The 27,716-nt window shown below is 46.8% G+C and overlaps 10 protein-coding genes across 14 annotated transcripts, besides 2 other annotated features; 6 read left to right on the top strand and 4 right to left on the bottom strand.

Annotated features, from left to right (window-relative positions):
- Window positions 1-977: 977 nt before the first annotated feature.
- TSTA_043510 (protein kinase, putative) lies at window positions 978-4,335 on the top strand (the record flags this gene model as incomplete). The annotated part of the gene is made up of 2 exons (XM_002484788.1): window positions 978-1,008; window positions 1,057-4,335. 2 exons carry the CDS (start codon window positions 978-980, stop codon window positions 2,922-2,924), a joined length of 1,899 nt encoding a protein of 632 aa, XP_002484833.1. The 3' UTR covers window positions 2,925-4,335.
- Window positions 1,443-4,750, bottom strand: TSTA_043500 (mitochondrial 54S ribosomal protein YmL10/YmL18). The gene is made up of 2 exons (XM_002484787.1): window positions 4,390-4,750; window positions 1,443-4,335 (listed from the first exon to the last, which is right to left on the bottom strand). The coding sequence occupies exons 1-2, from the start codon at window positions 4,716-4,718 to the stop codon at window positions 3,720-3,722; spliced, it is 945 nt and encodes a 314-aa protein (XP_002484832.1). The 5' UTR covers window positions 4,719-4,750; the 3' UTR covers window positions 1,443-3,719.
- A 352-nt stretch (window positions 4,751-5,102) lies between these two features.
- TSTA_043490 (uncharacterized protein) lies at window positions 5,103-6,461 on the top strand (the record flags this gene model as incomplete). The annotated part of the gene is made up of 2 exons (XM_002484786.1): window positions 5,103-5,475; window positions 5,497-6,461. The coding sequence occupies 2 exons, from the start codon at window positions 5,103-5,105 to the stop codon at window positions 6,459-6,461; spliced, it is 1,338 nt and encodes a 445-aa protein (XP_002484831.1).
- Window positions 5,987-6,022: a microsatellite.
- A 34-nt stretch (window positions 6,462-6,495) lies between the features above and the next one.
- TSTA_043480 (glutamine amidotransferase, putative) lies at window positions 6,496-8,333 on the bottom strand. Of its 2 annotated transcripts, XM_002484784.1 has the most exons (5): window positions 8,235-8,333; window positions 8,035-8,170; window positions 7,854-7,949; window positions 7,070-7,802; window positions 6,496-7,019 (listed from the first exon to the last, which is right to left on the bottom strand). In XM_002484784.1, exons 2-5 carry the CDS (start codon window positions 8,047-8,049, stop codon window positions 6,748-6,750), a joined length of 1,116 nt encoding a protein of 371 aa, XP_002484829.1. In that variant the 5' UTR covers window positions 8,050-8,170; window positions 8,235-8,333; the 3' UTR covers window positions 6,496-6,747. The 2 variants fall into 2 exon arrangements, with proteins under 2 accessions (XP_002484829.1, XP_002484830.1); XM_002484785.1 differs by lacking the exon at window positions 8,235-8,333 and having other exon boundaries at window positions 8,035-8,225.
- Window positions 8,334-8,619: 286 nt separating this feature from the next.
- TSTA_043470 (mitochondrial dynamin GTPase (Msp1), putative) lies at window positions 8,620-11,641 on the top strand (the record flags this gene model as incomplete). Its single annotated transcript, XM_002484783.1, has 3 exons — window positions 8,620-8,920; window positions 8,971-10,980; window positions 11,033-11,641. The coding sequence occupies 3 exons, from the start codon at window positions 8,620-8,622 to the stop codon at window positions 11,473-11,475; spliced, it is 2,754 nt and encodes a 917-aa protein (XP_002484828.1). The 3' UTR covers window positions 11,476-11,641.
- An 802-nt stretch (window positions 11,642-12,443) lies between these two features.
- TSTA_043460 (beta-glucosidase, putative) lies at window positions 12,444-15,053 on the top strand (the record flags this gene model as incomplete). Of its 4 annotated transcripts, XM_002484779.1 has the most annotated exons (3): window positions 12,444-12,971; window positions 13,023-13,153; window positions 13,204-15,053. In XM_002484779.1, the coding sequence occupies exons 1-3, from the start codon at window positions 12,928-12,930 to the stop codon at window positions 15,051-15,053; spliced, it is 2,025 nt and encodes a 674-aa protein (XP_002484824.1). In that variant the 5' UTR covers window positions 12,444-12,927. The 4 variants fall into 4 exon arrangements, with proteins under 4 accessions (XP_002484824.1, XP_002484827.1, XP_002484826.1 ...); XM_002484782.1 differs by having other exon boundaries at window positions 12,444-12,599; window positions 12,650-15,053; XM_002484781.1 differs by having other exon boundaries at window positions 13,023-15,053.
- A 2,411-nt stretch (window positions 15,054-17,464) lies between these two features.
- Window positions 17,465-17,504: a microsatellite.
- A 562-nt stretch (window positions 17,505-18,066) lies between these two features.
- TSTA_043450 (mucin, putative) lies at window positions 18,067-20,433 on the top strand (the record flags this gene model as incomplete). Its single annotated transcript, XM_002484778.1, has 3 exons — window positions 18,067-18,528; window positions 18,580-18,853; window positions 18,903-20,433. 3 exons carry the CDS (start codon window positions 18,067-18,069, stop codon window positions 20,114-20,116), a joined length of 1,950 nt encoding a protein of 649 aa, XP_002484823.1. The 3' UTR covers window positions 20,117-20,433.
- Window positions 20,434-20,983: 550 nt separating this feature from the next.
- TSTA_043440 (alternative NADH-dehydrogenase) lies at window positions 20,984-24,390 on the top strand. Its single transcript, XM_002484777.1, has 6 exons — window positions 20,984-21,363; window positions 21,416-21,754; window positions 21,809-22,086; window positions 22,144-22,837; window positions 22,896-23,163; window positions 23,215-24,390. The coding sequence occupies exons 1-5, from the start codon at window positions 21,030-21,032 to the stop codon at window positions 22,967-22,969; spliced, it is 1,719 nt and encodes a 572-aa protein (XP_002484822.1). The 5' UTR covers window positions 20,984-21,029; the 3' UTR covers window positions 22,970-23,163; window positions 23,215-24,390.
- TSTA_043430 (uncharacterized protein) lies at window positions 23,166-24,809 on the bottom strand. Its single transcript, XM_002484776.1, has 2 exons — window positions 24,526-24,809; window positions 23,166-24,472 (listed from the first exon to the last, which is right to left on the bottom strand). Exons 1-2 carry the CDS (start codon window positions 24,586-24,588, stop codon window positions 23,306-23,308), a joined length of 1,230 nt encoding a protein of 409 aa, XP_002484821.1. The 5' UTR covers window positions 24,589-24,809; the 3' UTR covers window positions 23,166-23,305.
- A 964-nt stretch (window positions 24,810-25,773) lies between these two features.
- TSTA_043420 (uncharacterized protein) lies at window positions 25,774-27,449 on the bottom strand (the record flags this gene model as incomplete). Its single annotated transcript, XM_002484775.1, has 3 exons — window positions 25,774-26,300; window positions 26,590-27,108; window positions 27,188-27,449. The coding sequence occupies 3 exons, from the start codon at window positions 27,447-27,449 to the stop codon at window positions 25,774-25,776; spliced, it is 1,308 nt and encodes a 435-aa protein (XP_002484820.1).
- Between the last annotated feature and the right edge of the window lie 267 nt (window positions 27,450-27,716).

Raw genomic sequence — 27,716 nt, 5'->3', positions numbered from 1 at the left:
GGTCACGTAGATGAATCATCAATAGTTTCAAGTACAACTCTCCATGTAATCACAGGAATTGAGACTCTACGTTCAATTCAACAGTTTACGAAGCTTCTCCAAGTCTCGGGTTGCATGTCGTGGATCAGGATAGGGAGCATATCAAGTGAACTTGGAAAGACGCTTCATGGTCGCTGCTGTTCATTCCTTCCGAAGCTGTACTTTACACAAAAAGATTGCATCCACAATTCGCTCCGAAATACCCTCCGATTTCCTAGGCATTGGATGACACTTGGTCAATTAAAAGGAAAATATGTATACTGCCCAGAAAATATCGAAACAGCCGCGGGAAGCTCCAGCGGAGAGCGGAGCACTCCGTACCGGACACGACTAGTATTTAATACGGTAAGGGACTAAGGGTGGACATACATTCTGCATGTCATTACAGCCTGCTATTGGGTAATCAGCACATTTGGCTCTCCACTCCCGCTGTCTTCGGAACGCAGTACGGAGTAATACCCGCATCGAAATACACAAACGGTATTACTAATACATCACTACGTAATTAACTTTTCACTTACTTCACGGACGTAGTATAAGTGGATCTTGGCGCTGTTACTCCAGTACGAAGCCCCTCTCTTAATTTAATTTTCCATCTCCAATCTCCAACCATCTGACATCTCCATCTTTCGCAACGGATAAAACGGATCAAAACTTTCACGTCGCTACTCATCGATATACTCAACGCACTCCCTCCGAGATTTACCGTGTTATTCACTACGCCTCACTGTGACGCATAGGGTAGCACTTCGTACATTCCTGCGACGGCGATTAATTTGTATATTGCCTGGTGTCTTTTGCTGCCTACACCGGGCCACTCTAATATCCAACCCCACGACATCCATCGATCTTCGCATCTCTGTCGGTAATGCATCGTTGCATATCTCCGCAATCTACATCTTTCGTGTCAAGATAAGTCCTTTGCTCTCAACGAGGGCATGGCATATGCTGGGAGGGAATCGTTTTCCGGTTTGAGACTTAACACGAAGTTCGCTCGAGACCAGTCTCCTAGTACAGGTAAACGCTATGAAGAAGAACAATTTTCAGGGCGGGAAGCCTCAGTCAGGGGAGGAGGAGAGGATGAAGAAAGTCGCGTGATAAATGAGCTTCATACGGCGACTCCGCCGATGCTTGTTCCTCGATCCGACGAAAACAGCATTCACGATTTTGATTCAGATGTTAGCTATTCACATAGGCCCGAGGAGTTTCGACGGTCGTTTGAAGCCTTTTTACGTTCGGATCAGTCGCGGATACAGGGGGAGTCGAAATCGCAGCAACAACAAGATACGCTCCATTACTCTGTCGGCGAAGGAAGCCTGCCAGAGTTCAAGTCGCGGGACTACGCTGGTTCAAGATCTATACAGAAGCCTCGGCCATCAGCATTGCGTAGAGTGCAGATGCAGCATAATGACGTTACTCACAATGAAGAGTTGAATATTGATGACGCGGATGAATCGCGACAAGACACATCCCCAGATAGCGGCATATGTTTCACGTCTAGGAGGAACGATGATTCCACTTCAGCTGTCGACATGAACCAACCTACTTCACTCACTTCTGTTTCGACCATGTCACCGTTGGAGGAGGTACGCACGCCATACGAGTATCCACGTGAAGGTCCCAAGGATATGTTGCTTTCGCCACTATCCTCCTCTCCCCTTGTTCAACGGGCAACCTCTTTTGACGATCCTAATACGTGGTCTACAAGCGTACCAGGATCCTATAGCAGCAAGCCCCGTAGCTACACGATTGACAGACATAATAGCTGGAGGCAGGTCATGCGCCAGCAGCGTTCTCGCCGATCCACCGGGTCCAGCGGAAAGTCTCCTGCCAGCGCTTTTCTATCCATGTGGAGTTCCCCTGAGGAAGTTGTAGCGCCTCAACCTGACGACGAAGGCCAGATGGTTGGTACAGACTATGTGCTTGGTAAACAGATCGGCTTCGGTGGCTTCAGTACGGTTAAGGAAGCATACAAAGTTGGAGCCGATGGCTCTACCAGGCGCTTGGCTGTGAAGATTGTAAAGAAGCATGTCAGTGGTAAAAGCGAGAAGGAGAACGACCAAGTACAGGCTGAATTTGATCACGAAGTTCGAATCTGGCGACAGTTAAATTACCATCATATCCTGTCACTGGAAGCCGTATACGAAACAGATTACGCTACTTTCTGTTTCACGAAGCTGCATATCGGTGGCACGCTCTTTGACTTGATCAAAGCCAATCGTGGTGGTCTGAATATGAATCTCGCTAGGAAATACTCCTATCAGCTAGCTTCTGCTTTACGATACTTGCACGAAGATATGCGAGTGGTGCATCGGGACATCAAGCTTGAGAATTGCTTACTGGACCCCGAAAGGTTGGAAGACGGCACAGAGAGTGCCAAACTCGTGCTTTGCGATTTCGGTATGGCTGAATGGATGACAAACGACACCAGTGGTGAACCACTTGATACATATGACAATCCTGCTGACCGACCGCCACCACAAAATATTGGACCGAGTGGCTCTAGCACAAGCGTTGCCGGAAGCTTGGAATATGCGTCTCCAGAACTCCTCCTTTCTTCTACGGGCTTGATTGATCCGGTCGTCGATATCTGGGCCTTTGGCGTTGTCGTCTATGCAACGTTGGTAGGATCTCGTCCCTTTCAGCATGGGTTTGGCCCTCGTCTACAATCCAGCATTATTAAAGGTGAATGGAACCAGGAAGCCGTTCTTGCAGGCCAAGACGATGATCGGAGCCGCAAGGAAGCTTTGGATCTAATTCGTCATTGTCTAGACAAGGACACATCTTCTCGGTGGACAATACGACAAACCCTGGGATGCGATTGGTTCTCATCTGTAACTGAACCTTCAGATGAGCATCTCGATGAGCGGTCATGGAGACTTTAGTCTTTACAACGCAGTCGGTCACTACTCAATCATCAGCAACTTTTTCTCGCAACGGTCTATCTTTGACCACTCTATGAATTTTGTTCGATTTTTCTATTTTTTAACGACGATATGGGTATAATTTTGGCACGGATCGTTCAGGAGTATTGATTTTACTATGCATTATGGTCACTGGTGTGTTTTAGCTGTTATACCCCCAACGGTCATTTATGATACCCATGTCCTTATTTTCCCCGGTTGCAGAGCGTGTACCTGTGAGCGGTGTCTTTTCTTTCATGTGGTGTTCTTTACATGCTTGTTGAGTGGAACGACCTAGGCGTTGGTTCTGTTTTCTCATGATTGTACTAGTTTCCTCGGTTTTTCTCAGCTCTTCTCTTCTGGTTGCTCTCTGCTCTGTTAAGTCTTGTGACTTCTCTCCCCTCACAGATTGATTATCAGGGGAGTCTCTCTCAGTGGTAATTGTATTGTTCTTCTGAGACTTATGTCCCTGCTTTTGCGTGTCGTGCTTTCTTTCTCCTTTCTATGGGCTTGATGCGATGAAGCGAGCGAGTTGTATTATTTAGCCAATCTAGCGTGACATGTATGCCTCTTATCGACTTCCTTATACTCTTCTCAGTCCGTGTTACTTGCAAGTTGCCTACACTCTTGATGTAGTATTGATATCTCGACAGCAATTAAAAGAATGAACTTCACTGTTTGAAATCATACAACAGTCCAATCTCCAAAGTAAAATAATATACATATATTCATACTAACACTAAGAATACACCTGACACGAGAAAAGAATCAGACAAACTACCAAATCCTATTCGGCGCCAGAGTCTTCTCCTTCTTAACACCAGCTGAAGACTTCCTCTCAGCAGGCGAAAGGAAAAACAAACTGGGTCCTTCACTCGGCTTAACCAAATGACTCAAATAACCTCTATGAGCCGGATCACGATAATACTCAATATCCTTTCTGTGCGTGGGATCCGGTAACCGATACATAAAATTCCCTCTTTCCATAATCTTGGATTCTTTCAGGTCTGATTCCTGTTCAGCTCCCAAAGCTTTCATGAGAAACTCACTACCACTTTTCTGGGACCACGCCAATGAGAAAAATGGGTGTGTTTGACCCATCAGAATCCGTTTTATGGACGCATTTGTATAGAATCGTGTCGTTACGGAGCCACCGGCTGCTTCAATAGCGGCAATAGCATCTGCAGAGGCGCGCGATACCACGATGTGGATTGGTTGTTTGAGACCGTTCTCCTTGCCGCGACCGAGCAGTTTTATGCCGTCGCGGAATTGGTGTACGCAGTTTGAGTGGAAGAGCTCGCGCACTGTGATGGGGTATTTGGGGTCGATGCGGCCTTGGTCGATCCATTCTTGGATTCGGTCGAGGTTTACCGTTATTAAGTCAGTAGACCAGCTGCGAATGTAATCAGTATATAGGGCGTAATAAGTGGGAGATAGAAGAACGAACTAGTTGGTAAATCCCCTTTCACCATGAACAATACTCTCCGGCGTTTGACCACCATTGAATCCATATGGAACTTTTCCGTGCTGTTTTTGACCTTTGTGACCTCTGCCGGATGTTTTGCCCTTTCCAGAAGCGGGACCTCGACCTCTACGAATCCTCTTGTTGTATGCTCCAGGGGTATCGGACAGGGTACTCAGGATGGAGGCATTGCGGGTTTGTTGTTGGAATTGAGGAGCCAAGAGAGGTAGTAACGAAGAACGAGAGATGAGATTGTTTGGTGCAATCGAGAGCTGTGACACCCGCGTAGTCAAAGATGGGAGTCGGCCAGCCATCGTTGCTGGTTTGCTGGTGACTTATAGATTCTTTTGCGGGATCCTGCTTGATCTCCGGAGGTTGGATGGTGGTTTTCGCGGCGGAGAGGGACTTTCTCCGGTTCCGAGCCGGCCTATCAGCGGTCTCTCCTTATTCTGTTATTGCGACTTCATTTATGCAGAATTGGATGGAATAGAGATCATTCTTCATTATGTGACTTGATCGAGAATCGCAATTCCAATAGATTTACACTTTACGGAGAATTGGTGGTTTTTGCTAGAAATAGCAGTTGTGTTGTGCCAAACTAAACCAACTATCTCGCTCTATCACACTCACATCTACAATACATTGGCTCTCATGGATGAATAGCACCTCTAGGTTCCTCACGCAGTATTTCGCACCCAATGGAAAATGGGGAAGAATTGTCACCACAGACAGCAATAAATACCACCCAGAACGATGACCGTCGCACTACAGAACGGGCACACTCCAACAGCGCCAGCAGCAGCCACAGACGCAGCGTCTCTGGATCATTACTGTCCAAACTTTCGTTTCTGCGCATGAGTCAGTCGAGCTCGTCACCCGATAGCAACGAAGTCTCGTCCACAAGCCGTGAGATTGCCGGCAATCTCAACGACGGCGACCCCGCAACTACAACCAACGATGGTTACGTTGGAGGATCGCGAACGGGAGGAGGTAGAGCAATGGGGACAGCAATACAACACCAGAGAAAAATGCGCCGACGGCGGGGCTCCTTACGCAAGACAGCATTGTTAGGTACAAGATTGGAATTGAAAGAGAGGAGAAACAGCAATAGCGCTAGTACTGCAAGGGATCAGATCAATTATGGAAGCATTGAGAATTCTAGAGGGGTATCGTCACCTTTGAGTACCTCACTGAGTGCTACCAGCATGACATCTCCTTCTACGACCCTCACAGATGAGGAATTAACGCCGAGAGGGAGTATGGATCACGACGGTGGTCATGCTAGTGTGTACTCTGGATACTGGACCCGATCTCCGACGATGGATAGAGATGTTGTGTCGACCGATATAGTCAAATCACCCACTTCGACCGGCCTTATAGGCGATACAACAGATGAAGAGGAGGAATCATTATCGAGTTTCAATCATAATAACAACCCTACAACTAATACTGGCACAAACACCGGAAGATCGACCGGAACATCTACTCATCTCCGCCCTTCATCAGTCAGCAGTAGCGGTAGCATCAATCCACCACCCATCGCAACGCCATCCTCAAGTTCTGAATCGTACTTCCTATCCTCCCATCACCATCATCACCGACACCACCATCACCACCAAACCACTTCTGCCAACGAAACCACAGACGCCACAACCCGCCCTCTAGGCCGCTCACCCTCAACCCACCGCGCACGCTCACCACTAATCGCCCCCGATCTTCCCAACAGCGTCGCCGACAGCGCCAACACCGCAGCCGGACCTGGAGCAGGATGGGACTACTCCGAAACCGAATGGTGGGGCTGGATAATCCTAATTGTAACCTGGCTGGTTTTCGTAATCGGAATAGGCAGTTCTTTCGGAGTCTGGAGTTGGGCATGGGATGTTGGCGAAACTCCCTATGCGCCGCCGGAGCTAGAAGATGATCCTACGCTGCCGATTGTGGGGTATTATCCTGCTTTGATGGTGCTTACGGCTGTTATGGCGTGGGTTTGGGTGGTGGTTGCTTGGGTTGGGATGAAGTATTTTAAGCATGCTAATATTGCGGCTGATGATGGATGATCCTTTTTCATCTTGTGTTAGCATACTGCACTTAGTAACTTAATGTATAATATATTCCTATCCGAAAGATACAATGTTCATATAACTAACAGTCTGTCTCCATAATCAAAACTCCATACCAGATATATGTTCGCTCCCAAAAGTAATTAAATGGCCAATTTCACAAACGCTATCCAGTCCTTCCGTACGCCATCCATGATCCTTCTTTTGCAATTTGAAACTCCCTTGTGATATGACAATCAAAACAATTTTGATACAAGAACTTCCATACGGAATTAATTATTTATCAAGATGCAAGCTCTAACTGCGTCACTTTTGGTGCCAACGCATCGAGCTTTGTTGATCCATTCGTTTGCGCCATAGACGCTTTGGCAGCTGCCGCCGTGCTCTTCGTGGGTGTGACAACTGCTGGAGGTGCGAATCCTTTAGACAGAGCGTACACCGATGAGCGGTCGTGATTCGGGTCGTCGTTGTAAAATTCGTCTATTATTGGGTGTAGTAACACTGTTTGCTTGTGGATTGTCAGGATTGAGTTGGTGGGGACAGTCACCCAGTTATCTGTTGATGTTAGAAGTCATTTTGATCAGTCAAATGGACATTAAACTCACGTCTTTCAAAAGTAATGGGCTCACTGGCCACGAGGACGATATCAGCCCCCTTATCGTGACGTTCCATCTTAAAATGGCCTTCCTTTTTGCCTTCCTTCCACTTTGTTCCAGACGAGAAATACAAACTTGCCGGTTCGTCCGTCTTGCTGCTGACATACCGCGTACAGACCACGGTATGCCCATCAGTAACCGCGAAATTGAGCAGACTCCTTGTCTCAAGATCGGTCACTTTATGTTTCTCGGGAATCAACCGAATAAACTCATTGATCTTGGCAATCGTCTTGATCATGACCTGTCGCAAAAAAGCCTGCCCAAACCCGTCCGGCCCGGGATCGGAGCTGGGATCTGCACCTTCTTTCTCCATCAAATCGAGGAAAAGAGCAAACGCCCATTCGCTGTCGGTACCACCCTTGACGCCGAGGTACCATTTATCATTTAGTGATTGACTAAGTGGTCGTTTGATGTAATTCCATCCACCGAGGTTGCCATTATGCATCCACATGAGGGAATTATGTTGGAAAGGGTGGCAATTGTTATCGGCCAATGCCCCTTCAGTCGATGCTCGAACGTGAGCGAATATCAAGTTTGAGCATGTCTTGCTTGCTAGGCGTTCTAGATTTTCGCAGTTCCATGCTGGTAGAGTTGAGGTGAAGATGCAAGGCTCTGGACCAAGTTTTGGGTCCGGATAGAAGCCTACCCCAAAGCCATCGCCGTTGACAGGACGACGAGTATCCTGGAGATGAGTTAGCTGTGGAGCTTGATATAAGTAATGAGTCATACCTACCAGTCTTAGTCGTGAGTCATAGGATTGTGTTAGAATGGAATGGCTCGGTTCTGTAACCAGTTTACTCAGAAGAATCTCGCTTCTGCCTTTGTATACCTGTTGATTGTTAGTAGCTGATTAGTACCGTAGACAAACACATGTATATGTATATGTAGTATATCAGGGTAACATAATAACATACGAGAAAACGACACATGGCAGCCTTTTCCTGCAATTCAGTATAAGTTGAATCAGGTCTTCCGTTTATTTTGACACGTCTTTTTCTTGTCTTTACTGTGTTTGAAACATATAACCAGTCGTATAGCTTCTAGCCTTATCTTTAACAGAGGTTAGCTAAGGTGTAGTGTGACACATGGAATTTTCGAATACGATGACACTCACATATAACCAGAAGCACCCGAGAGGTAGATAAAAGAATAGGCGACACTTCAAAAAAGAACAGCTGTTATTATTGAATGAGAAAAAAGAAAAGAAACACTTATCAAGGGGCAAAGAGGCGGTCGAACAAAATGTATGCTGTCGTACATGCAAGGCGGTCTAACTGCTCTGGGCAACTGCGAAACTGACGCCATTGTGGCTGGTGACAGGTCACGTGAGATGATATTCAAGTCACATGTTTCAGCTTCCTGCTGTGGATCTGCAACTAAATCACGGAGTATGCAACTAAATCACCAACCGGCAGCCTCGCCACTCATATTGACATCTCGCATCATGTCGATACGGACCTCACTAACTCAAATTTACAACGCATGAGAATTAGTTCACGATGAGCGGGAGGATTATCTCCCAACGCCTCGCTCCACAGCTGCGGAGGGGCTTGTTGTTGACTCGTCATGTCAACTTGGTCAGAAGTCGGACTGGCGGTCTTTTGCGTGTCGATAATGTCGCAGTCAGAGGTCGTGCATGGCCAGTCGGTGCCAGCTCTATTCACAACAACGTCCCCGCTGTACGGAATATCTCGTTTGCACGAATACTTCCGCGACTGGCCCTTAAATTGGCGCGTATTCCGGCGATGTTTGGAGGAGCTATGATTGCGGGGGTGGCTTATTTGCAATACCAGGCGACACGTATGTGATGGATCTTTTTTGAGGATAGTGTATACTGATGATTGGGGCAGAGGCCGGGAATTACGCGATCGATCTATTTAATCAAGGATGGGAAACCGCTGGCGGTGCTGCGTCGAATTTGTTTCAGGGATTACAGGATGTCGCATCTCAGACTGGACGAGGTTGGCAGCGAGTCAAGGAGGAAACAGAACTTCCCGAATGGCTGCAAAAGATACTTCGTCTGGATGAGGAGTCACAAGGAGATGGACACGGTGGAGGGAGATCCCCGAGCGATAATCAAGCCGCCGCTGCTGCTGCAGGAGCAGCAGCGGGAAGTGCTTACGCCTACGAAAATGTGGATGACGGCGACTATCAAACACGAAGAGAAGCGGATAACGATCAGATGATGGTTTTGACACGGAAAATGATTGAGATTAGAAATATTCTGACCCAAGTTGGACAATCAAATACGTTGACGTTACCATCGATTGTTGTTATCGGGTCGCAATCCTCTGGCAAGAGTTCTGTCTTGGAGGCTATTGTCGGACACGAATTCTTGCCCAAAGGCTCGAATATGGTTACTCGCCGCCCGATAGAGCTTACATTGGTCAACACGCCGAATGCGCAAGCAGAGTACGGAGAATTCCCTGCATTGGGGCTAGGGAAGATTACAGATTTTTCACAAATTCAACGGACGTTGACGGATTTGAACCTGGCCGTCAGCGACAAGGATTGTGTTAGCGACGACCCCATTCAATTACATATATATTCACCACACGTTCCCGACCTTTCCATGATCGATTTACCAGGTTATATTCAAGTTGCCGGTAGCGATCAACCTCCGGAGTTGAAACAGAAGATCTCCGATCTTTGCGACAAGTACATTCAAGCGCCTAATATCATTCTTGCTATTTCAGCAGCCGATGTCGATTTGGCCAACTCTACAGCTCTCCGTGCTAGCCGCCGAGTTGATCCGAGAGGCGAGCGTACAATTGGAGTGATAACAAAGATGGACCTGGTGGATGCAGAACGCGGTGCTAGTATACTCACCGACAAGAAGTATCCGCTACGACTTGGATACGTTGGTGTTGTATCTCGTGTTCCCCAGACCACTACACTATTTTCTCGCGGAAGCGGCAACATTACAAATGCTATTGTGAAGAATGAAAGAGCATACTTTTCAGCACATCCAAGCCATTTCGGACCTAACTCAGAGACGTCTGTTGGTGTTCCGACATTACGGGAAAAGCTAATGAACGTTCTTGAACAAACGATGGCACGAAGTCTCGCTGGTACGAGAGATGCCATCAGCCAAGAATTGGAGGAAGCAACCTACGAATTCAAGGTCCAATATAACGACCGGCCCCTCAGTGCAGAGTCGTATTTAGCAGAAAGCCTGGATAGCTTTAAGCATTCATTCAAGGCTTTTGCAGAAAGTTTCGGACGTCCTCAGGTGCGAGAGCTGTTAAAACATGAACTCGACCAAAGAGTTATGGACATCCTTGCTCAACGGTACTGGAATAAACCTATTGAGGATCTTTCAGAGGCGACGTTGGATGTAGATCCTTTGAAAGATCTACCCAAAGCCGATCCGGAGAACCTCTACTGGCATCGCAAACTAGACGCTTCAACATCAAACCTTACAAAACTTGGAATCGGAAGAGTAGCAACCACAGTTGTGGCTAGTGCTTTGCAACAACACGTCGAGCGCCTTGTTGCGCAGTCCACATTTGCATCGCACCCATACGCCCAGAATGCGATTATGGAGGCGTGCAATGGTATTCTCAACGACCGATTTTTCAGCACAAGTGATCAAGTCGAAAATTGTATCAAACCGTATAAATTCGAGATTGAGGTTGAGGAACCTGAGTGGGCCAAAGGGCGCGAGAGCGTTAGCAAAGTGCTCAAAGAGGAACTTACAGCATGTGAGGGAGCACTGAGACGAGTAGAAGACCAGATCGGCAAGCGAAAGTTGAAAGATGTCATGAGTTTTGTGGACAAAGTACGCAAGGGCGAGGCTGTTCTAGAGGGTAATGGTGCAGGTGGCGCAGGCGGATTCAGTGCTGCATTATTAGAAAAGGGTACACTTCCCTTCTCCCTTTTTTTTTTTTTTTTCGTTACTAACAATTCCAGGCCGAGAAGGTATATTCCTCCGTGACCGCGCCGACATCATCAAAATGCGCCTTCTAGCCGTACGATCAAAGCAATGCTCCACCCTGAAAAACAAATACTACTGCCCCGAAGTCTTCCTCGACGTAGTAGCCGATAAACTCACCTCAACTGCAGTCTTATTTCTGAACGTCGAACTCCTCTCAGAATTCTACTACAATTTCCCCCGCGAACTCGATCAACGATTAGGGCGACATTTATCTGATAGCGAAGTCGAGCGTTTCGCGCGTGAAGATCCGCGTGTGCGCAGACATTTGGACGTGATCAAGAAAAAAGAAACTCTTGAATTAGCGTTACAGAAAATCGAAAGTTTGAGGCAGTTGGAAGGCAGGTCTAGAAATGCCGGGAGAGGAGAAGCGTTGTCGAAGGAGTCGAATGGTAAGGAGCGAAAGGGGTGGTTATTCTAACCTTTGGGTACATCAGTCCTTTTGTTTTATTTTTGTTTGTTTTATCCGTGATACACCTTATATATAGCTAGTCTGTTAGTTTGAGATACTCCTTTCCTTTATTCTTTTGTATGAATATGATTTCCTCGCTCTGCCTTGTTTGTCGGGCTATGCTGTAGGTCTTCTCGGGAATTGTCCTAGCGCCTTCGTCAGCTGATACAGCTCATATAAGCGGACGTAAGGATCCAGGTATCATTGGAGGTAAATCTAGAATAGGTATACATAAGGTAAGGCCCAACGTTACATATGTTCACTGTGTACAATTCTTGTAAGACACCCGGACAAGATGAGCTTCTCCGTATAGATACTCATACGTATCTCCACCTCAACACAGAAATCCTTCTCCACATTGTAATCAACCGAAATATTTGACAATGCCGTATAACAATCTTGGAAGACAAGCCCCACGATATCTCCTCGTTGCCATGCAATTAGCTGCATCTATTAGCGTAGTCAGAGCAGGGTTCTCCGCAAAATTCATTCTCTACTTGATGCCAATTCCCTCACAAGGGCTTCCGATATATGCGGAGGCTGTATATTGACCACTCGGCGTCGTAATGTAGAAGCCGATTACTTCCAATGTTCCAGCTTGGCGAAACACACATTTCGTCCTTTCTGCTTCTAGTGAAGTAGGCGGTTATACTCCGGTAGACTACCCAAATGTGACTGTGAAAGTTCAGCTAATCATCTAGCTGGAGACTCTACGCAGTTGGAGACAGGATAACTCACATGGCTTGACGGTTTTCAAGCCGCTGTGGAGATCTTTCGCCGATCATATGCTTATTCTACCTTGTGTTTATGATTGGGTTGTTGGAAAAGAGGGGAAACCTGAAGGATGATGTAGTTTCTGCAGCCGCTGGGGGTTGACTGCAGAATGGGCGGGATCAGGGATGTTCATTGCATCTGTTTGCTTAAATAGCACCTACCTACCGGTGTAGGTAGGTAGGAGATACGCAATTCTTCCTCCGACTTCCAAAGGTTTCAAGTTTCAACCATCATGGTTCGGTCTACTATCCTTACGGCACTTGCCCTGGGGACACAGTTGACTCAAGGTCAATATCAAGAAGAGAAAGTCTTTCCCTCACGTAAGCCCATTTGCCATTCCCTACAATTTTCGTCAAACTAATCAATCTAGCCAACGCCACTGGTGCCGGAAACTGGCAATCAGCATTCCAAAAAGCCTCCGCCGCAATAGCGCAGCTAAACCTCACCGAAAAGGCCTTCCTAGTAACCGGTGTCTCGGGTCCATGTGTAGGAAACATCGCCGCCATCCCGCGTATAGGGTTCAAGGGGCTATGTCTACAAGATGGACCATTGGCTATTCGACAAGCGAGTTATGCCAGCGTTTTCCCTGCAGGAGTTTCTGTGGCGGCGACTTGGGATCGAGATTTGACGTATGTTCGTGGTGTTGAGATGGCGGCTGAATTTAAGGGGAAGGGTGCTCAGGTTGCTTTGGGGTATCTCTCTTTCTTCTACATTGTCACCACAGAATAATGCTGATGGTGTAGTCCTGTTGCTGGCCCTCTGGGTCGCTCTGCTCTCGGGGGCAGGAATTGGGAAGGTTACTCACCGGATCCATATCTTACTGGCGTTGCTTTCGCCGAGACAATCAAAGGGATGCAATCACAAAAAGTGCAAAGTATGCCCTGCTGCAGATGAAACTGAAACTGAAAGGCTAAAGTATGCAAGCATGCGGCAAACACTACATTGGCAACGAACAAGAAACCCAACGCAACCCAACAACATATCCCAACGGCACCACCAAACAGGAATCCGTATCCTCCAACATTGACGACCGCACAATCCACGAATTGTACCTCTGGCCCTTTTACGAAGGTGTAAAAGCAGGCATGGCATCGGTCATGTGCAGCTATAACCGCATCAACGGAACATATGCCTGCCAGAATTCCAAGACGCTCAATGGAATACTCAAAGAAGAATTGGGATTTCAGGGGTATGTTGTCTCTGACTGGGGTGGGACGCATTCTGGACTCGACTCTGCGTTGGCAGGGTTGGATATGGATATGCCTGGTGCGATTGAATGGGGTTCTGATAGTGGTAACAACTCTTATTTTGGGAATAATATTACCATGATGATTCAGAACGGAAGTCTGGCGGAGTCGAGACTTGATGATATGGTGAAACGGATCTTGACGCCGTATTATTTCTTTGATCAGGAGAATTATCCGACTATTGATCTTGATACAGCGCAACTGTCAAAGGAATTGTATGGAAGTGATATTCCCTCTTTTTCTCATCCGTTCAATTTGGGAAACTCAACAGATATCAACCGCGACGTACGAGGGAACCACAAAGATCTAATCCGCGAGATCGGAAGCGCCAGTGCAGTCCTTCTTAAAAACACCAACAATACCCTTCCGCTACCAAAAGATATCAAACGCATTTCAGTCTTTGGAAACGATGCGGCAGATGTATCAGGCGGACCGTACGATCCATCCAACACCAACGGCGTCCTGTCTATGGGCGGTGGCTCAGGAGCAGGTCGACTCACCCACCTGGTCGCACCGCTCGAGGCAATCAAGCAGAATAATCCGCAGGCACTTATCCAATACGTGACCGACAACGCATTGCTGACACAGCAACCGTCCGAGACGCTGTACACAGTCTATCCAGCTGCCGATGCCTGCCTGGTATTCCTCAAATCATTTGCAACTGAAGGTGCGGATCGGCTCAGTTTCCTGGCTGACGATAACTCGACTGCTGTCGTTGACCTCGTCACTGGCTCCGGCACATGTCCTAATACCGTTGTCATTCTGCACTCCGCCGGCGCAAACCTCATGCCGTGGGCGGACAACGAGAATGTCACGGCCATCATCGCCGCGCATCTCCCCGGCGAACAAGCAGGCAACGCCATTGTCGACGTCCTCTTTGGCCAGGTAAACCCCTCCGGCAAACTTCCGTATACAATCGCCTATAACGAGAGCGACTACAACGCCCCCGTAGTCAATTTCACGAACGTCGATAACAATGACCCGAACCTGTGGCAGTCAAATTTCACTGAGGGATTGTTGATTGATTACCGCCATTTCGACTATAACAACATCACCCCGCGGTACGAGTTTGGTTTCGGACTTTCGTATACCAATTTCTCCATATCCGACTTGCAGATACGTTCCGCCAGCAATGGAAACGTATCACCCACGCCGCAAGCACTCAATGGAACTATCCCCCCTCCAGGCGGAAATCCAGACCTCTACACTGTCCTAGCCAGTGTCCAAGTCACAGTCTCAAATACAGGTGACATGCCCGGTCGTGCCGTGCCTCAAATATATCTCGGTTTCCCCGACAGCACCAACACCTCGTCACCGACGCCAGTAAAAGTCCTTCGCGGATTCGACAGAACCAAAATCTTACAGACTAGTCAGTCAGTAACAATGAGCTTTGATTTGAGACGCATGGATGTATCGTCTTGGGATACGGGGAGGCAGGAATGGGTTATTCCAGCGGGGGAGTTTATGGTTCTGGCTGGATGGAGTAGTCGTGATTTGCCGTTGAGGGGGGAGTTGCAGTTGGTATAGCTGAGAGTCTGCAAGTGCATCAAATGTCGTGTAAATATGAATTTTATAAATGAGCCATTCCAGGGTTTTAGTATCTAAGCCCTGATTTTCTATAGATGCATATCCCTCCTTTATTTCTCCTTTATATAACGAAATACAATGGTTTGCGAACATCTGACTAAGCAGCAGTATCACGTGCATACAGGCTAGGCAATCTCTAATTAGCTGGAGCACTCCCAAGTCTGTACACATTTATATTTATACGGAAAGACGTCTTGTATATATATAACACACTATTTGCGGAGGTGAGACTAGTAACGTTAGATGGCGAGATTTGCTGGTACAGGGATAATACAACTTGCAATCGGAGCCTGACATGACTCAAACAAGAGTAAAAGGATGAAAAAAAAGTAGACAGCGAAACAATAGAACAAAATTCCGCCGGCAAAAAAGTCAAGAAGGCCAGAAAAGTCATAAAGATGTATCCAAGCTGATCAATATGACTTGCCGGGACATGGCTGCAATGTTGCTGGGATTAACCACTCAGCTGAAAGGTGACCTTGTTACATCCTCACACACCCAAGACCTGACCTTGATTAAATAGCACGAAACTAATAAGAGAACCAACCTCATTTACTTCTTAGCCAAGTACGTACGTACTAGTTATCTGCCCGATGAATAACCGACTAGCATTTCAGATAAGTATGTTGAATGAGGCAATCTAAAATCCTTGGATGACTGGACGGACAGACAGGTGACCAGGCAGTGTCTGAAGTAGAGCATGCGAGGGGCCAAATAATGGGCTTGTACTTATCCCGTATCTTCAGCGTCTGACTGGGCTAAGCAAGGCTAGCACAATACGCTCAATAGGCATATGGATATTTATTCACCGACGTTTATTTCATTTTTTTTTTTTTTTTCCAATACATCCATGGATCCATTGTTACTACGCACTCAGCAGGATCAGATCGCATTCTACGTCGTCGAGATAGGTATATCCGGCGCATTCCGACTCTTGTCTCGTTTTCTGGTAGGTTGAGTCGACTGGTCTCTAACTAACCCGGGCAAACCAAGGAACAGCATACTACAATGCTTGAATGCATTGACTTGCATGCATCACACCGATTTGACCTTGGACAGTACAATCCGGTAGCCGATCAAGCTGACTTGACTGTCGGCTCATTTTCCATTCTAGTATGATATTCATGTTCAGTAAGAAAAGGAAATGACTGTGACGTTAGACTGGATCACAGAGTTTCAAATACTTTTACTACGTACTTTACTTACACTCTTAGTGGTGTACAGCCTCAAGGATGTACGCTACGAATCAGTTAAAAGGCTTTCCACTTGACTAGTCACCGCACAGACTGGACCAGACCGGGGTTTTGCAGTCCGTATTACATAGAGTTTGGGCGACTTTCAAGACAGATGACGACTTGTTTGTTTTAGGCAAATCCATTACTCTGCAGTTCTTTGGCAGTGCCGGCCGAAACGAAACGTATGCTCGTGGCGAGTTGTGCGCCTAGACTCAGTCAGATGTCTTTTGACTTGGTGGTTGGAGTGGACATAATTGACCAGTCCGTCGGCGTTTTCCATGTGAGCGACAGTCAGTCTCAGCCTGGTCAGGTGGAACAGGCCGTCCCTCTGAGCCTAGAGGCCAGAATACGGAGTGCTGATTGCAATAGGATCGTGAATGCTCGCATTGTTGAGTGATCGATTCGATTGAAGCAGAAGTATGTACCACTCTAGCCCGGATCAGGATGCTGGGATCAATATAACCGCTTTGAGACTAGGCACAGGCTGCGGGAATTCTCATTGGCTGAGCCATCCCCCTTTCTTCAACCGGCAGCCAATCAGAGGCCTGTAATTTATTGTTCCTCGGTTATTCTGAATTTCTGAGACTATCAATACGGTATCACCATAGTGTCACCACCAATCAACGTCAGTTGTCCCGTGTATTGTTACAGGGTTTGTCATTTTGGCAAAAAGTCAGCTAGTCAGCGGACGCAGTTTCGTCGCAGACAAAGACAGTCGGTCTTCTAAAATCAATTTATTAATTCAACTATTTATTTACTGTTACATACGACGTAGCAGAAATTATTGAGCAAAGCAAAAGAAATTCAGCGTATCCACATCAAACACTGATTATGGTGGCTGTCGTATTGTATTGTCTGTGGACCTGATTTGACTTCCACCATCTCTCGATAATACGATACGTACTTTTTAGTGTTATTACTTTCGAGTATATCCAACATGGAACACGGAGAGGAGTCCTAACTCATAAGATGGCATTGTGTCCGCTGTCTAAGCTGCACCATTGACACCTCACTTTCTTTTCTTCCCCCCCCCCTTTTTTTTTTTTCTTTCATTCTTTTCTCACTGGCAACTGCTGCAGGGTAGTCAACTACATAGTAAGTCCAGGGATGTGTATGTACAATACAATACAATACAATACAATACAATACAATACAACAATACAGTAAGTAATACAGCCGGAGTAGTTCCTACCTGGGAATACCATCAATGAGGTAATCATTTCTCACTTGCCGTACTTTTCCTTTTCATCTTCACTTTTTGTATTCTTCTCATCCTCAATTTTGATTTTCTGCTGCCAGTCGTTCTTTAGATTGTGGTCTGCAGGAAACGAGACTGATCCTCTTGAATCCTGACAGTGCAACCACAACCACTTCAGCAACCTGACTACCGAACAGCCAGAAGCAAAACTACCGATCAACCTGCCAATCAATCAGTCAAGATAGATGGATTGAGATAGTTGCATTCGTAACATGGGCGGCTGTTGCTGTGCATTGGCTTTCCCCCTTCATTGCCTCCATTCCATATGCCAGGGTTGAATGCATCCACACACACGCCTTGCACTGATTCTTGATTGACTACTTCTTCTCAATAACCACCAGCTTAAGAAAAGGGTCGTCATCTATTTCAGCTGTCAAATTACGACAACTATCCAACTATTCAGATTGACTCATGAACCTCCTCTACCACCAGTCCCAGTTCCTTCCCTCCAGGAACATCCATGTCTCCCGCACTCACCTCGTATCCGTCCTTTGCGCTGCTGCCGTTCCCTCCTAACCGATCCCATTCATATCACCCGTACTCGCCGCTGTCGTCCCTCAGCAAGCTCACCTTGAATCCAATCTCATCGGGGCTGCCGAATTGGTCTGGCCCCTTGAGAGACGGCTTGCCCACGCCTCCCGCCGACATGAACGGCGTGGCATATAATGCTCATCCGTCCTATGCTCCGAAGCAATACAGCAGTCACCAGTACGCGGCCAAGACTTCCTCGAATCGTGTCCCCCTCGCGAATACCGTCTCGAACGCGGCGGCGAATTACCTCCCTCCTTTGAACAAGCAAGCCGAGGAGAGTGCAGATACAAAAAGCCAGAAGAGAAGTGAAAAGGAATCTTTGCCGTCGTATTCGCAGATTCCGTCGTCGATTAGGAAGACCGGCGGTAATTTAGCCGAATTTGCCGCTCAAGTACGTATCTCACAACACACAAAGAGTGAGAGAATTCAGCTGACTTTATAGATTGCATGTCTGTTCTGGTTCGAAAAGACGTCGAAACTAAAATCGATCGAGGATGGTACACCACAGAAATACGCACTCGTTCCGGAAGCTTTCCCCACAGTTGGATTCCAGAAATGGGTGTCGAGTGTCTTGTCGACTACGCAAGTCAGTCAGAATGTGATTTTGCTTGCTCTGCTGTTCATCTACCGTTTGAAAAACTTCAATCCTGGCGTTAGGGGGAAGAAGGGGAGTGAGTTTCGGTTGATGACGATTGCGCTGATGATGGGCAATAAATGTACGTTCCACCTCTCTAATGCTTGGAGAGAATCTGCTAACGAGTCAAGTCCTCGACGATAATACGTATACGAACAAAACATGGGCCGAAGTCTCGGGAATCACCGTACAAGAAATCCACATCATGGAAGTCGAATTCCTCAGCAACGTTCGGTACAACCTCTTTGTGTCTAAAGAAGAATGGACGCAGTGGCATTCCAGGCTTGGTCGTTTCGCCGATTTCTTTGAAAGAGCTTCATGCATGCCGCCGGAGAACGAGTTTGCCCCTACGACGCCGGTTCAAATCTCGCCGACAGCAGATGCAAGACGATATAATCTTCCTGTCTCACCAGCGTCGAAATTACCGTCTCCGCCTTCTACGACGAATCCTCTACAACCGCAGACTCAATTACAGTCTATGCCACGATGGAATCCGGCCAGCGCTCCTGCAGCTTCAGCTCCATATAGACTGAATTCCTCGCCGCACGCTATTCCCAACTTTGAGTTCCCGCCGTATTCACGCAAACGTAGCTGGGAAGACGACGTGGAGGAGAATCCAAGCAAACGAATGGCAGTATCCAACTACTCGGCTCCCATGCCTATGCCAGTTTCTACGGCTACTACGGTTCCATCAGTTCCAGTGCTACCACCGGTTCTTAACAGCATGCCCATGTCGGTGCCGTCGTTGGCGATGCCTGTTCCCCGTCTGAGTCAACCTACCACTTACCAGCCAGTTTCGAACGGTCTTGTACCTCCTACATTACCTGCTTCTACTCTACCCCAACAACTTCCATTACCGCACGTTCGCGCGATGACTACTGTTTATCCACCATCGTCATGGTCTCAACCGATTCCATCAACGGTTACCCCAGTTCCGGCGGTGCAGAACCAAAACCCAATGGCACTATACAACCCATCGACCGTATCCCTCCCCGATCCCAGTCGACGACAAAGTCCATATTCCGCCACAGTATCGTCAGACGCAGTCTCACCATCCTCTGCGTTCCACGTGCACACGCCTCAAACCCACCTCTCTCCATCTTTTTTCCTTGTCAACCGCAATTCACCCTACCGACCCGTACGCGCCGTCAACACACTCCTCATTCCGCCTCCCTCTGCATCCCTGCATCAACCGCGTCACTTGTCAATGGATCAAATGCATTATCAACCATTAGGCAAGAGCTTCACCGAACGCCGAACCGGTGTACTTCCCTATCTCCATCCTGATGGCTTACCGCAGGGAGTTATTCCCCAACAACCGAACTTCCTCCCCGGCCAATACTAGTGGTAGTGGTTCCTCCTTTCAAACCTCTGTACACATTATTTTGTTCCTGGCTTATGAACGTGCCGGTTTTTTTTTTCTATGATCACTACGACGAAAACTTTTTCTAATCTTCATCACTTCTCTTCTGCATGGATATCATATGGCGTCACTTAGACAAAAACTATGGGAGGAGGCTGACTGTTTTTATTTTATTGTCGAGAGAGCAAGCAATCATGCTTTGCATTTTCTTTATTGGCATACATGTATGTGGGAAGGGAGTGTTAGCATTACATGGCGTTTTCTCATGTGGAGATTCGAATATCAATGTGATATGGAATCTGATTATTTTCAAACACGAACCTTTCAACGTGAGATAGTCGTAGTTAGACTAATAAATGTTGAGTAACTACATCTGGCCTACCCTCCATTCGTCCAGACTGATTATCACATGCGTCACTTATTCAGGTTAGACGCCTGGGTGAATGGACACACCTTCATATATCTGCATGGGGTATTTTACTCCATTGGTTTAATGAGAAAGAGACTGATGGATCTAGATTGTTGAGTTGATTTGAGTTTTGAGTATTCGGTATGTAGCTGGGGTCAGGTCGGGAACGTCCGGGGAATAGTTCTCTAGACTCTTGTCGAGATGATCGAGGTATGTGTGAGTGGGATTGTCTTTTCCGTGTTCTCTCGGGTACATGGAGGTCTGAATATAGTCTTAATAATCTGAAAGAAAAAAAAAAAAAGGAATTATTGTTGGAGATAACTGAAGAGATAGAAAGTACACCGGATTACCCAATTGAGAACTAGGACGGTCTGTAATTTTTTTGGACCCGCCTTCCGCTTTTTACCTCTATCTGACTCCATATCTGACTACAAGTCATCACCAAGACATTGATTGAACTGGACTCAGTAGTCATCAACACAATCAATGATGTTGGTCCGTCAACGAATTGCAGCTGTCTCATCAACAGCTCAATTCCGAGCTTTGTCGCGAGCTACCACACCTTTGTCGTCGCGACCATTGACCTTGACGAAACCATCACAGCTATCCAAACAATTCAGTGCTCGTCGCGCCTACGCGTCTGAAGCTGCCGCACAACCACCCAAAAAGAAACGATTTAGGGTCTTGCGATGGACATGGCGTCTGACTTGGCTGGCTGGTTTGGGTATGACTGGATACTTGGGTTATCGTATCTATCTTCTGCGTCATCCTGCCGAACAAATTGAGCCTGATCCGTCCAAGAAGACGTTGGTGATTCTCGGTTTGTCTCCTTTCGTCTCATTGTTACCAATTCAAAATATTAATGGAAGCAGGAACCGGCTGGGGCTCCGTCAGTCTTCTCAAAAAGCTCGATACCGAAAACTACAATGTCGTCGTCATCTCACCTCGGAATTTCTTCCTCTTCACCCCTTTACTCCCCTCGTGTACCACGGGACTGATTGAGCATCGCTCCATCATGGAACCCATTCGGAATATCCTGCGCCACAAAAAGGCCACTGTGAAGTATTACGAGGCTGAAGCTACAAAGATTGATTACGAGAATCGCCTTGTCTATATCAGTGATGATTCGGAGATTAAAGGTGATGTGTCGCATACGGTTGTTCCGTTTGATATGTTGGTTGTTGGTGTTGGTGCTGAGAATGCTACTTTTGGTAATCCCTCGCCTGTTTTCTCCCTGATGAAGAGATAAGAGACTGATGGTGTAGGTATCCCCGGTGTCCGCGAACATTCCTGCTTTTTGAAGGAAGTCGGGGATGCGCAGAAAATTCGTAAACGGATCATGGACTGCGTCGAGACTGCTTCTTTCAAGGATCAGACCGAGGAAGAAGTCAAACGTCTTTTGCACATGGTTGTTGTCGGCGGTGGTCCTACCGGTGTTGAATTCGCGGGCGAATTGCAGGATTTCTTTGAAGAGGATTTGAGGAAGTGGATTCCTGGTATTCAGGATAATTTCCATGTTACCTTGGTTGAGGCTTTGCCAAATGTATTCCCCTTTTCTTCTTTCTCTGAAGGACTTGGACTAATTCAGGCTGATGAATAGATTCTCCCCATGTTCTCCAAACAACTCATCGAATACACCGAATCCAGCTTCAAAGAAGAAAAAATCACCATCCGCACAAAAACAATGGTCAAAAAAGTAACAGACAAATACATCGAAGCAGAAATCACCAAACCGGATGGAAGCAAAGAACTCGAAAAGATTCCTTACGGGCTCTTGGTCTGGGCAACCGGTAACGCCGTCCGCCCCGTTGTCAAGGATCTCATGGGCCAAATCTCCGCACAACAGAACTCCCGTCGCGGTCTCGCCGTTAATGAATATCTAGTCGTGAACGGAACAGAAAATATCTGGGCCGTCGGCGACTGCGCAATTACGAACTACGCCCCCACGGCACAAGTTGCAAGTCAGGAAGGCGCCTTTTTAGCTCGGTTATTCAATACAATGGCCAAAACCGAATCCCTCGAAGAGGAGCTCAAACGTCTTAGCGTCGCACAACAGGAAGCCAAGGACGAAGAATCGCGCAACAAAATCTTTGACGAAATCAAGGAACGACAACGTCAACTGCGCCGCACGAAACAGATCGGTCCCTTCCAGTACTCGCATCAGGGAAGTTTGGCGTATATTGGTAAGGAGAGAGCGGTTGCCGATATTAGTTGGGTGAGTGGGAATATTGCTAGTGGTGGTACGATGACATATTTGTTTTGGAGGAGTGCGTATTTGAGTATGGTCTTTAGCGGTTTGTCTCCCTTCCCCTTTTCTTCTGTTGGAGTGGATGAGCTGATGGATTGATACAGCGCGAAACCGTATTCTCGTTGCTACGGACTGGATTAAGGCCAAAGTTTTTGGTCGTGACGTTTCTCGAGAGTAATTTTCTTTTCTTTTCTTTGCAGTGTTAGAAAAGCATAGACTTGTTTCCTTTGTTGTTCTTACGTCTGTCTGTTTTGAGTTGCCCGTTTCATTTCAATGTACTGTGTACTACATACTTTTGACTGTTAGCAGAGACAATAGAATAATGTATTATAACATGTTCTGATATGTCTCCTACTCTAGCATGGATGGCAGGTAAGATATTACAAATTCTATTAATAAGGAAGAATCATTGACTATATAAAGTTACTAGATAGTACAGGTATTAAATCGAATTACTTCACTACCACCACCATCCCCCTCCACCCCGTCTTCCGAGTCTGGAGAAATAAGGAGGTTACAGGATATCACCAACATCAACTCCCTCTGCATTTCCATCAGCCTTCACAGCAGAGCCATCAACTATATTACCCAGCGTATCGTCATCATCCACATCCCCGTTCTTGTCCCCGGCATTCTGTCGGCGATGTTTCAGGATGGTGATGTTTTGCAGGTTTTTACTCACGTCCGCCGATGAGTCGTCGGCTGCGTTTAGGAGGGCGTCGTTGTTTGAGGCGTTGTTGTTGTCGTTGTCGTTGGCCGCGTTGAGTGTTGGGTCTTGGACTATAGGTGCTGCGGAAGCAGATGGAGTCGGTGATGGTGTTGCAGAGGATGAGGAGGCTTGTCTACGCAAGACGCTGACGCCCTGCACATTATCATCAACCGCAGCAGCGGAGCCATCAAGTACATTGGCCAGAGACTCGTCATTGTCCCCGTTGCCGTTACCGTTATTCGTGGTAGAAGGAGTATCCCGCCCTAAGAGAGCGGATAACCACCCCCTTTTCCCCACGGATTGTTTCGACGACGTACGACGCAGGACGGTAATGTTCTGAATATTACGATTTACGTCGCCGGTATCACCGTCAAGAACATTCAAAAGACTTTCATTATCATCCCCGTTTCCGTTCCCATTCTCAGATTTGGAAGGGAATTGTCGTCTTGCGACGGAAACGTTTTGCGCGTTTCGGTTTATGTCTGCTGCTGAGCCGTCAAGAACGTTAGCGAGTTGGTCTGAGTTGTCGTTGTTACCGGAGGTAGAGCTTGTGCTTGGTGCTGGGAGGAGTTGACGGCGTAGAAGGCTACCCAGATCTGCGATGTCGACGTTTTGTCCGTTTCCGTCGACTGAAAGAGAAGAGTCGTCGAGGATGTTGCCGAGGGAGTCGTCGTTGGAGTTGTTGTCAGAATCGGAGTTTTGGCGAGTTGGGAGGTCGCTGAGGACATTGCCGAAGTCGTTGGGGGTGTTGGATGATTGGCGTCTTTTTAAGCCGCCGAGGACATCGTCCAGACCAGCGTCGTCGTCGTCAGAAGATTGGCGAGCTCTCAATCCACCGAGAAGGCCCCCAAGCCCATCATCATCATCGTCATCGTCAGAAGATTGACGCGCTCTCACTCCACCGAGAAGATCACCCAGCCCATCATCATCAGTACTCTGTCGTCGATGAACATCGACTTCTCTTCCAGGAATCTTTACCTCATCAGCTATCCATTCCCATACAGCCCCGGAAAAAGATGACTTACACTAAACGCAGGTGCCGCAGCAGCCAAAACGCACAGAAAAGGGAGGATAGATGCAGACTTCATCTTCTTTCCCTATTATGCTTCAAATAAGGAGCGTACTAGAAAGATTAGTATAGAGGGTTAACACAAGCAGAAATCAAAGTAGAACTGGCAATGATTAAGGGAAAAGAGTGTTCATATATTTTAAAGAGTGACCTTGTAAGAATCCAGGAGTGGAATGAATGATGGCTCAATGGGAATAAAGAGGAACTGGATATATGGTGAATCTTTTACCATCCTACTTCAATATTGGCACTCCCAGGTAGATTGAGAATGATGGGATTGTCGGGGGTCGATGTTTATGTTGTACGATGTGACCGGAGTTACTTTTTTGACTGTACTGGAGAAAATTCTATTGAGGTGATTGATATGCATGCACAATTTCCTAGATGGAATCATGGAATCAATAGATCCGTATTCCTGGGTGGGTTGGGAATGATTTACGGTTTTCTTCCAAGGTTGAGACCGATGAGTTGGAGGGTGAAATTGAGGTTCTTGTAGTAAGGATCAATAGGCATACCAGGAGTATGTTGTGAGGGTCTATTCTGTTCATCATCTACCCAGGTAGGTACGTAAGTAAGCTGGCAGAATATTGTACATGAAGTATTTTTGCCACTCATTTTGCTGCACGTTTCCTGGAGTCTTGATAATCGGCCTACTCCTCAAACGAACGAGTACCCCATCTGATGGTCAAAAGTCCGTTCTCCAATTCCGTAGCAAATATGATACATCAACTTCATTAAGCTCAGTGTGCTATTTCACGTTTGTACAATCAGGCTACGGAAGAATAAGAACCTAGTCAATTTAGTGGATAGATTTGATCAAGACGTTTGTTGTAGAGTTCGTATCGAGATTATAGCATATGGATTGAAGTCTTCGGAGTACATGAGCCGAATCGTTAGTTGGCGATCAACGGCCGATTTCTTGATGAAAATAGTATGATACAGTCCTATTTTTATTTTTATTTTTTGAGATTCAAAGAATGATTGGAATTGTTTGAAGCTTTGTAGGATGGTAATGTCTCTCTGATGCCGATGCTGTATAAGACTTGGGAGATTATCCTCGCATTCGTCCGAGGTCTTAGAAGGGACTACTCGAGGGAACGACCAGTGTTAAAGCATTGTATAGATGGATATGCCAGATTAGACCGGACTCAACCCCTAACATCCACTGTCCAATCCACAAACGTTAGATACAGCAAAAAAAAAATCAATCTTTCCTATAATCCATCCATTCCCGTAACAACTCCGTCGGCCCGTCATACCTAACCTTCCCATCATCCTGTATCCCATACCAACTCGGCTTCTGTCCAACAAAAATATGCTGTTCCACTTTGGGTACAGGTGCAGAAGATAATCCCTCATCAATCGTCGCCGCAACCAACCCAATCTCATCAGGAACAGCATGATAAACCATGGTCAACGGCGACCTACAGTCTGCGCAAAACGTTCTTGTTGCTGCTTTGCTTAGTCTTAATTCCTTGATTACTCCTTTGGTATGGTCGAGTTCGGTATATTCACCTCCTTCAGAAGATGGGAGACGCTTGAACCATTCTAGATCCTCGCGATTGACGTTTGTGAATGCGGCGAATGGTGCGCCGTGGAGAGGACGGCAGGTAGAGCAGTAGCAGTATGTCATTCTGTAGGAGGGTTTGCTGTTTTTGTATTTGATTTTGCCGCAGTGGCAGGTACCGGTTACTGCTGGTTTAGGGATGTTGTCCGTCATTTTATATGATTCTTATAATAGTAGTAGAGTTTGTATCGTGGTGGAGGATTCCCTAGTGGGGAGGAAATGGGATTATTGAGGTTATCAGAGCACATACGTCACTTCTAGAATCTTTTATGACCAGAACTAATGTTTAGTCAAATGATAGGTGGGACGCGACGTTTAGTGTCGCTGCTTTATCCTCATCCCAGCGTAGGGCTCAGATGTGCTCATTTTAGCGTTGGCAGACATGATCATTCCCTACATAAAAGATCAAGTATATGCAAGCAGCAAATCACTCTCCGGAACAGAACTTTCAACCGACTGGCAGTTCTGCAGGATCTGATCTTCGTTGCGTTGGTGCCTCAAGTTCCATCATTGGTGATTCCCTATTCTTCGGCAGAATTTGCATGGAGTCAAGCTCCGGTTTTACATATAACTCGCTTGTTCCTCTTTCTCCCACTTGGCTTGCACCCTGAGAACGAGCATGCCGATACGCCCGATACCATAGCGCAGCTAACACGCTGACTATTATCATACCAGCCGCCACACCAACCCCAATTCCTGCCTTTGCACGGGGAGAAAGAGTATTGGTGATCGAATTTGTTACCGTAGGGCTTGCTAGTTGCGAAGTTGTAGTGCCGGCTGTCCGTGTAGAAATGGTAGAGGTAGGATTAGCGGTGGTGCTCGCTGTTTGGCCCAGCACCTGAGGGGATGATAAAGAAAAAGTGCCATGAGCGCAGCAGTCCCCCTGGCCTAAGGAGTCTGAATCCAGATGGCAACAATAACTCGTCAATGCATCATTGCAAGCCCATATATATTCGCCACGGTTGGAGGAATCTATAAGTTCTGTATCTGTAGTTCTCCCAAACCAGAAAAACTAATTCGAGGTTAACTAAATAGAGAGGATAGTGCGTACAAGTAGTGCAGTCTATTAAGCAGCCATTATAGGTCACATCCTGACAGGACGGCGTATAGTAAAGACCGGTGTAGTTATAGGTGTGACCATCCGGGAACGTTGTCGTCGACCCATTTGAATGATTAATTTTGTCGCGACATAGACCATTGTCCATGCAAGAGTCACTGCTAGGGCAACACATTTTTGATCCAGGGCATGGTATGTCGTTCGTTGCGACCGTTCCATTGCGGTAGTAGCATGTTGTGGATATTGCTGATGACATGTCGTATCTACGTTGACAAGCAGATCCAAATCCCATGAATACGCATGTTGGAAGACTGACAAAATAAAAACGATAGTAGAACCCAGGATATCGGCTATTTAAAGAGCGCAGCTCATATTCTAAACACCAGCCAAGCGCCGATGCGCCCACCAGGTAGGGGTTACATATGCGTAGTTATGTGGTGGGCGCTTACAGCACTATATGAGCCCGATCAGAGTAGCCATATTTGCTGGCCCAAACAGACCTTTTTTTTTTTAGATTTGACAG

This window comes from Talaromyces stipitatus, genomic scaffold, assembly GCF_000003125.1.
Source record: "Talaromyces stipitatus ATCC 10500 scf_1105507295515 genomic scaffold, whole genome shotgun sequence".
NCBI lineage: Eukaryota > Fungi > Ascomycota > Eurotiomycetes > Eurotiales > Trichocomaceae > Talaromyces > Talaromyces stipitatus.
This window is presented reverse-complemented; position numbering and strand designations above follow the sequence as displayed.

Excerpts from the sequence above, each read along its gene's own strand:
- TSTA_043500 (XM_002484787.1), bottom strand. The coding sequence starts at position 4,718 with ATGGCTGGCCGACTCCCATCTTTGACTACGCGGGTGTCACAGCTCTCG. Across the intron at positions 4,336-4,389 it reads GAAAGGGGATTTACCAACTA|CTGGTCTACTGACTTAATAA; the intron begins GTTCGTTCTTCT and ends TTACATTCGCAG.
- TSTA_043480 (XM_002484784.1), bottom strand. Across the intron at positions 7,803-7,853 it reads ATGACTCACGACTAAGACTG|GATACTCGTCGTCCTGTCAA; the intron begins GTAGGTATGACT and ends ACTCATCTCCAG. Across the intron at positions 7,020-7,069 it reads GCCCATTACTTTTGAAAGAC|ATAACTGGGTGACTGTCCCC; the intron begins GTGAGTTTAATG and ends TAACATCAACAG.
- TSTA_043440 (XM_002484777.1), top strand. The coding sequence starts at position 21,030 with ATGATGTTGGTCCGTCAACGAATTGCAGCTGTCTCATCAACAGCTCAA. Across the intron at positions 21,364-21,415 it reads GAAGACGTTGGTGATTCTCG|GAACCGGCTGGGGCTCCGTC; the intron begins GTTTGTCTCCTT and ends TAATGGAAGCAG. Across the intron at positions 21,755-21,808 it reads TGCTGAGAATGCTACTTTTG|GTATCCCCGGTGTCCGCGAA; the intron begins GTAATCCCTCGC and ends CTGATGGTGTAG.
- TSTA_043430 (XM_002484776.1), bottom strand. The coding sequence starts at position 24,588 with ATGAAGTCTGCATCTATCCTCCCTTTTCTGTGCGTTTTGGCTGCTGCG. Across the intron at positions 24,473-24,525 it reads CTGCGGCACCTGCGTTTAGT|ATTCCTGGAAGAGAAGTCGA; the intron begins GTAAGTCATCTT and ends GATGAGGTAAAG.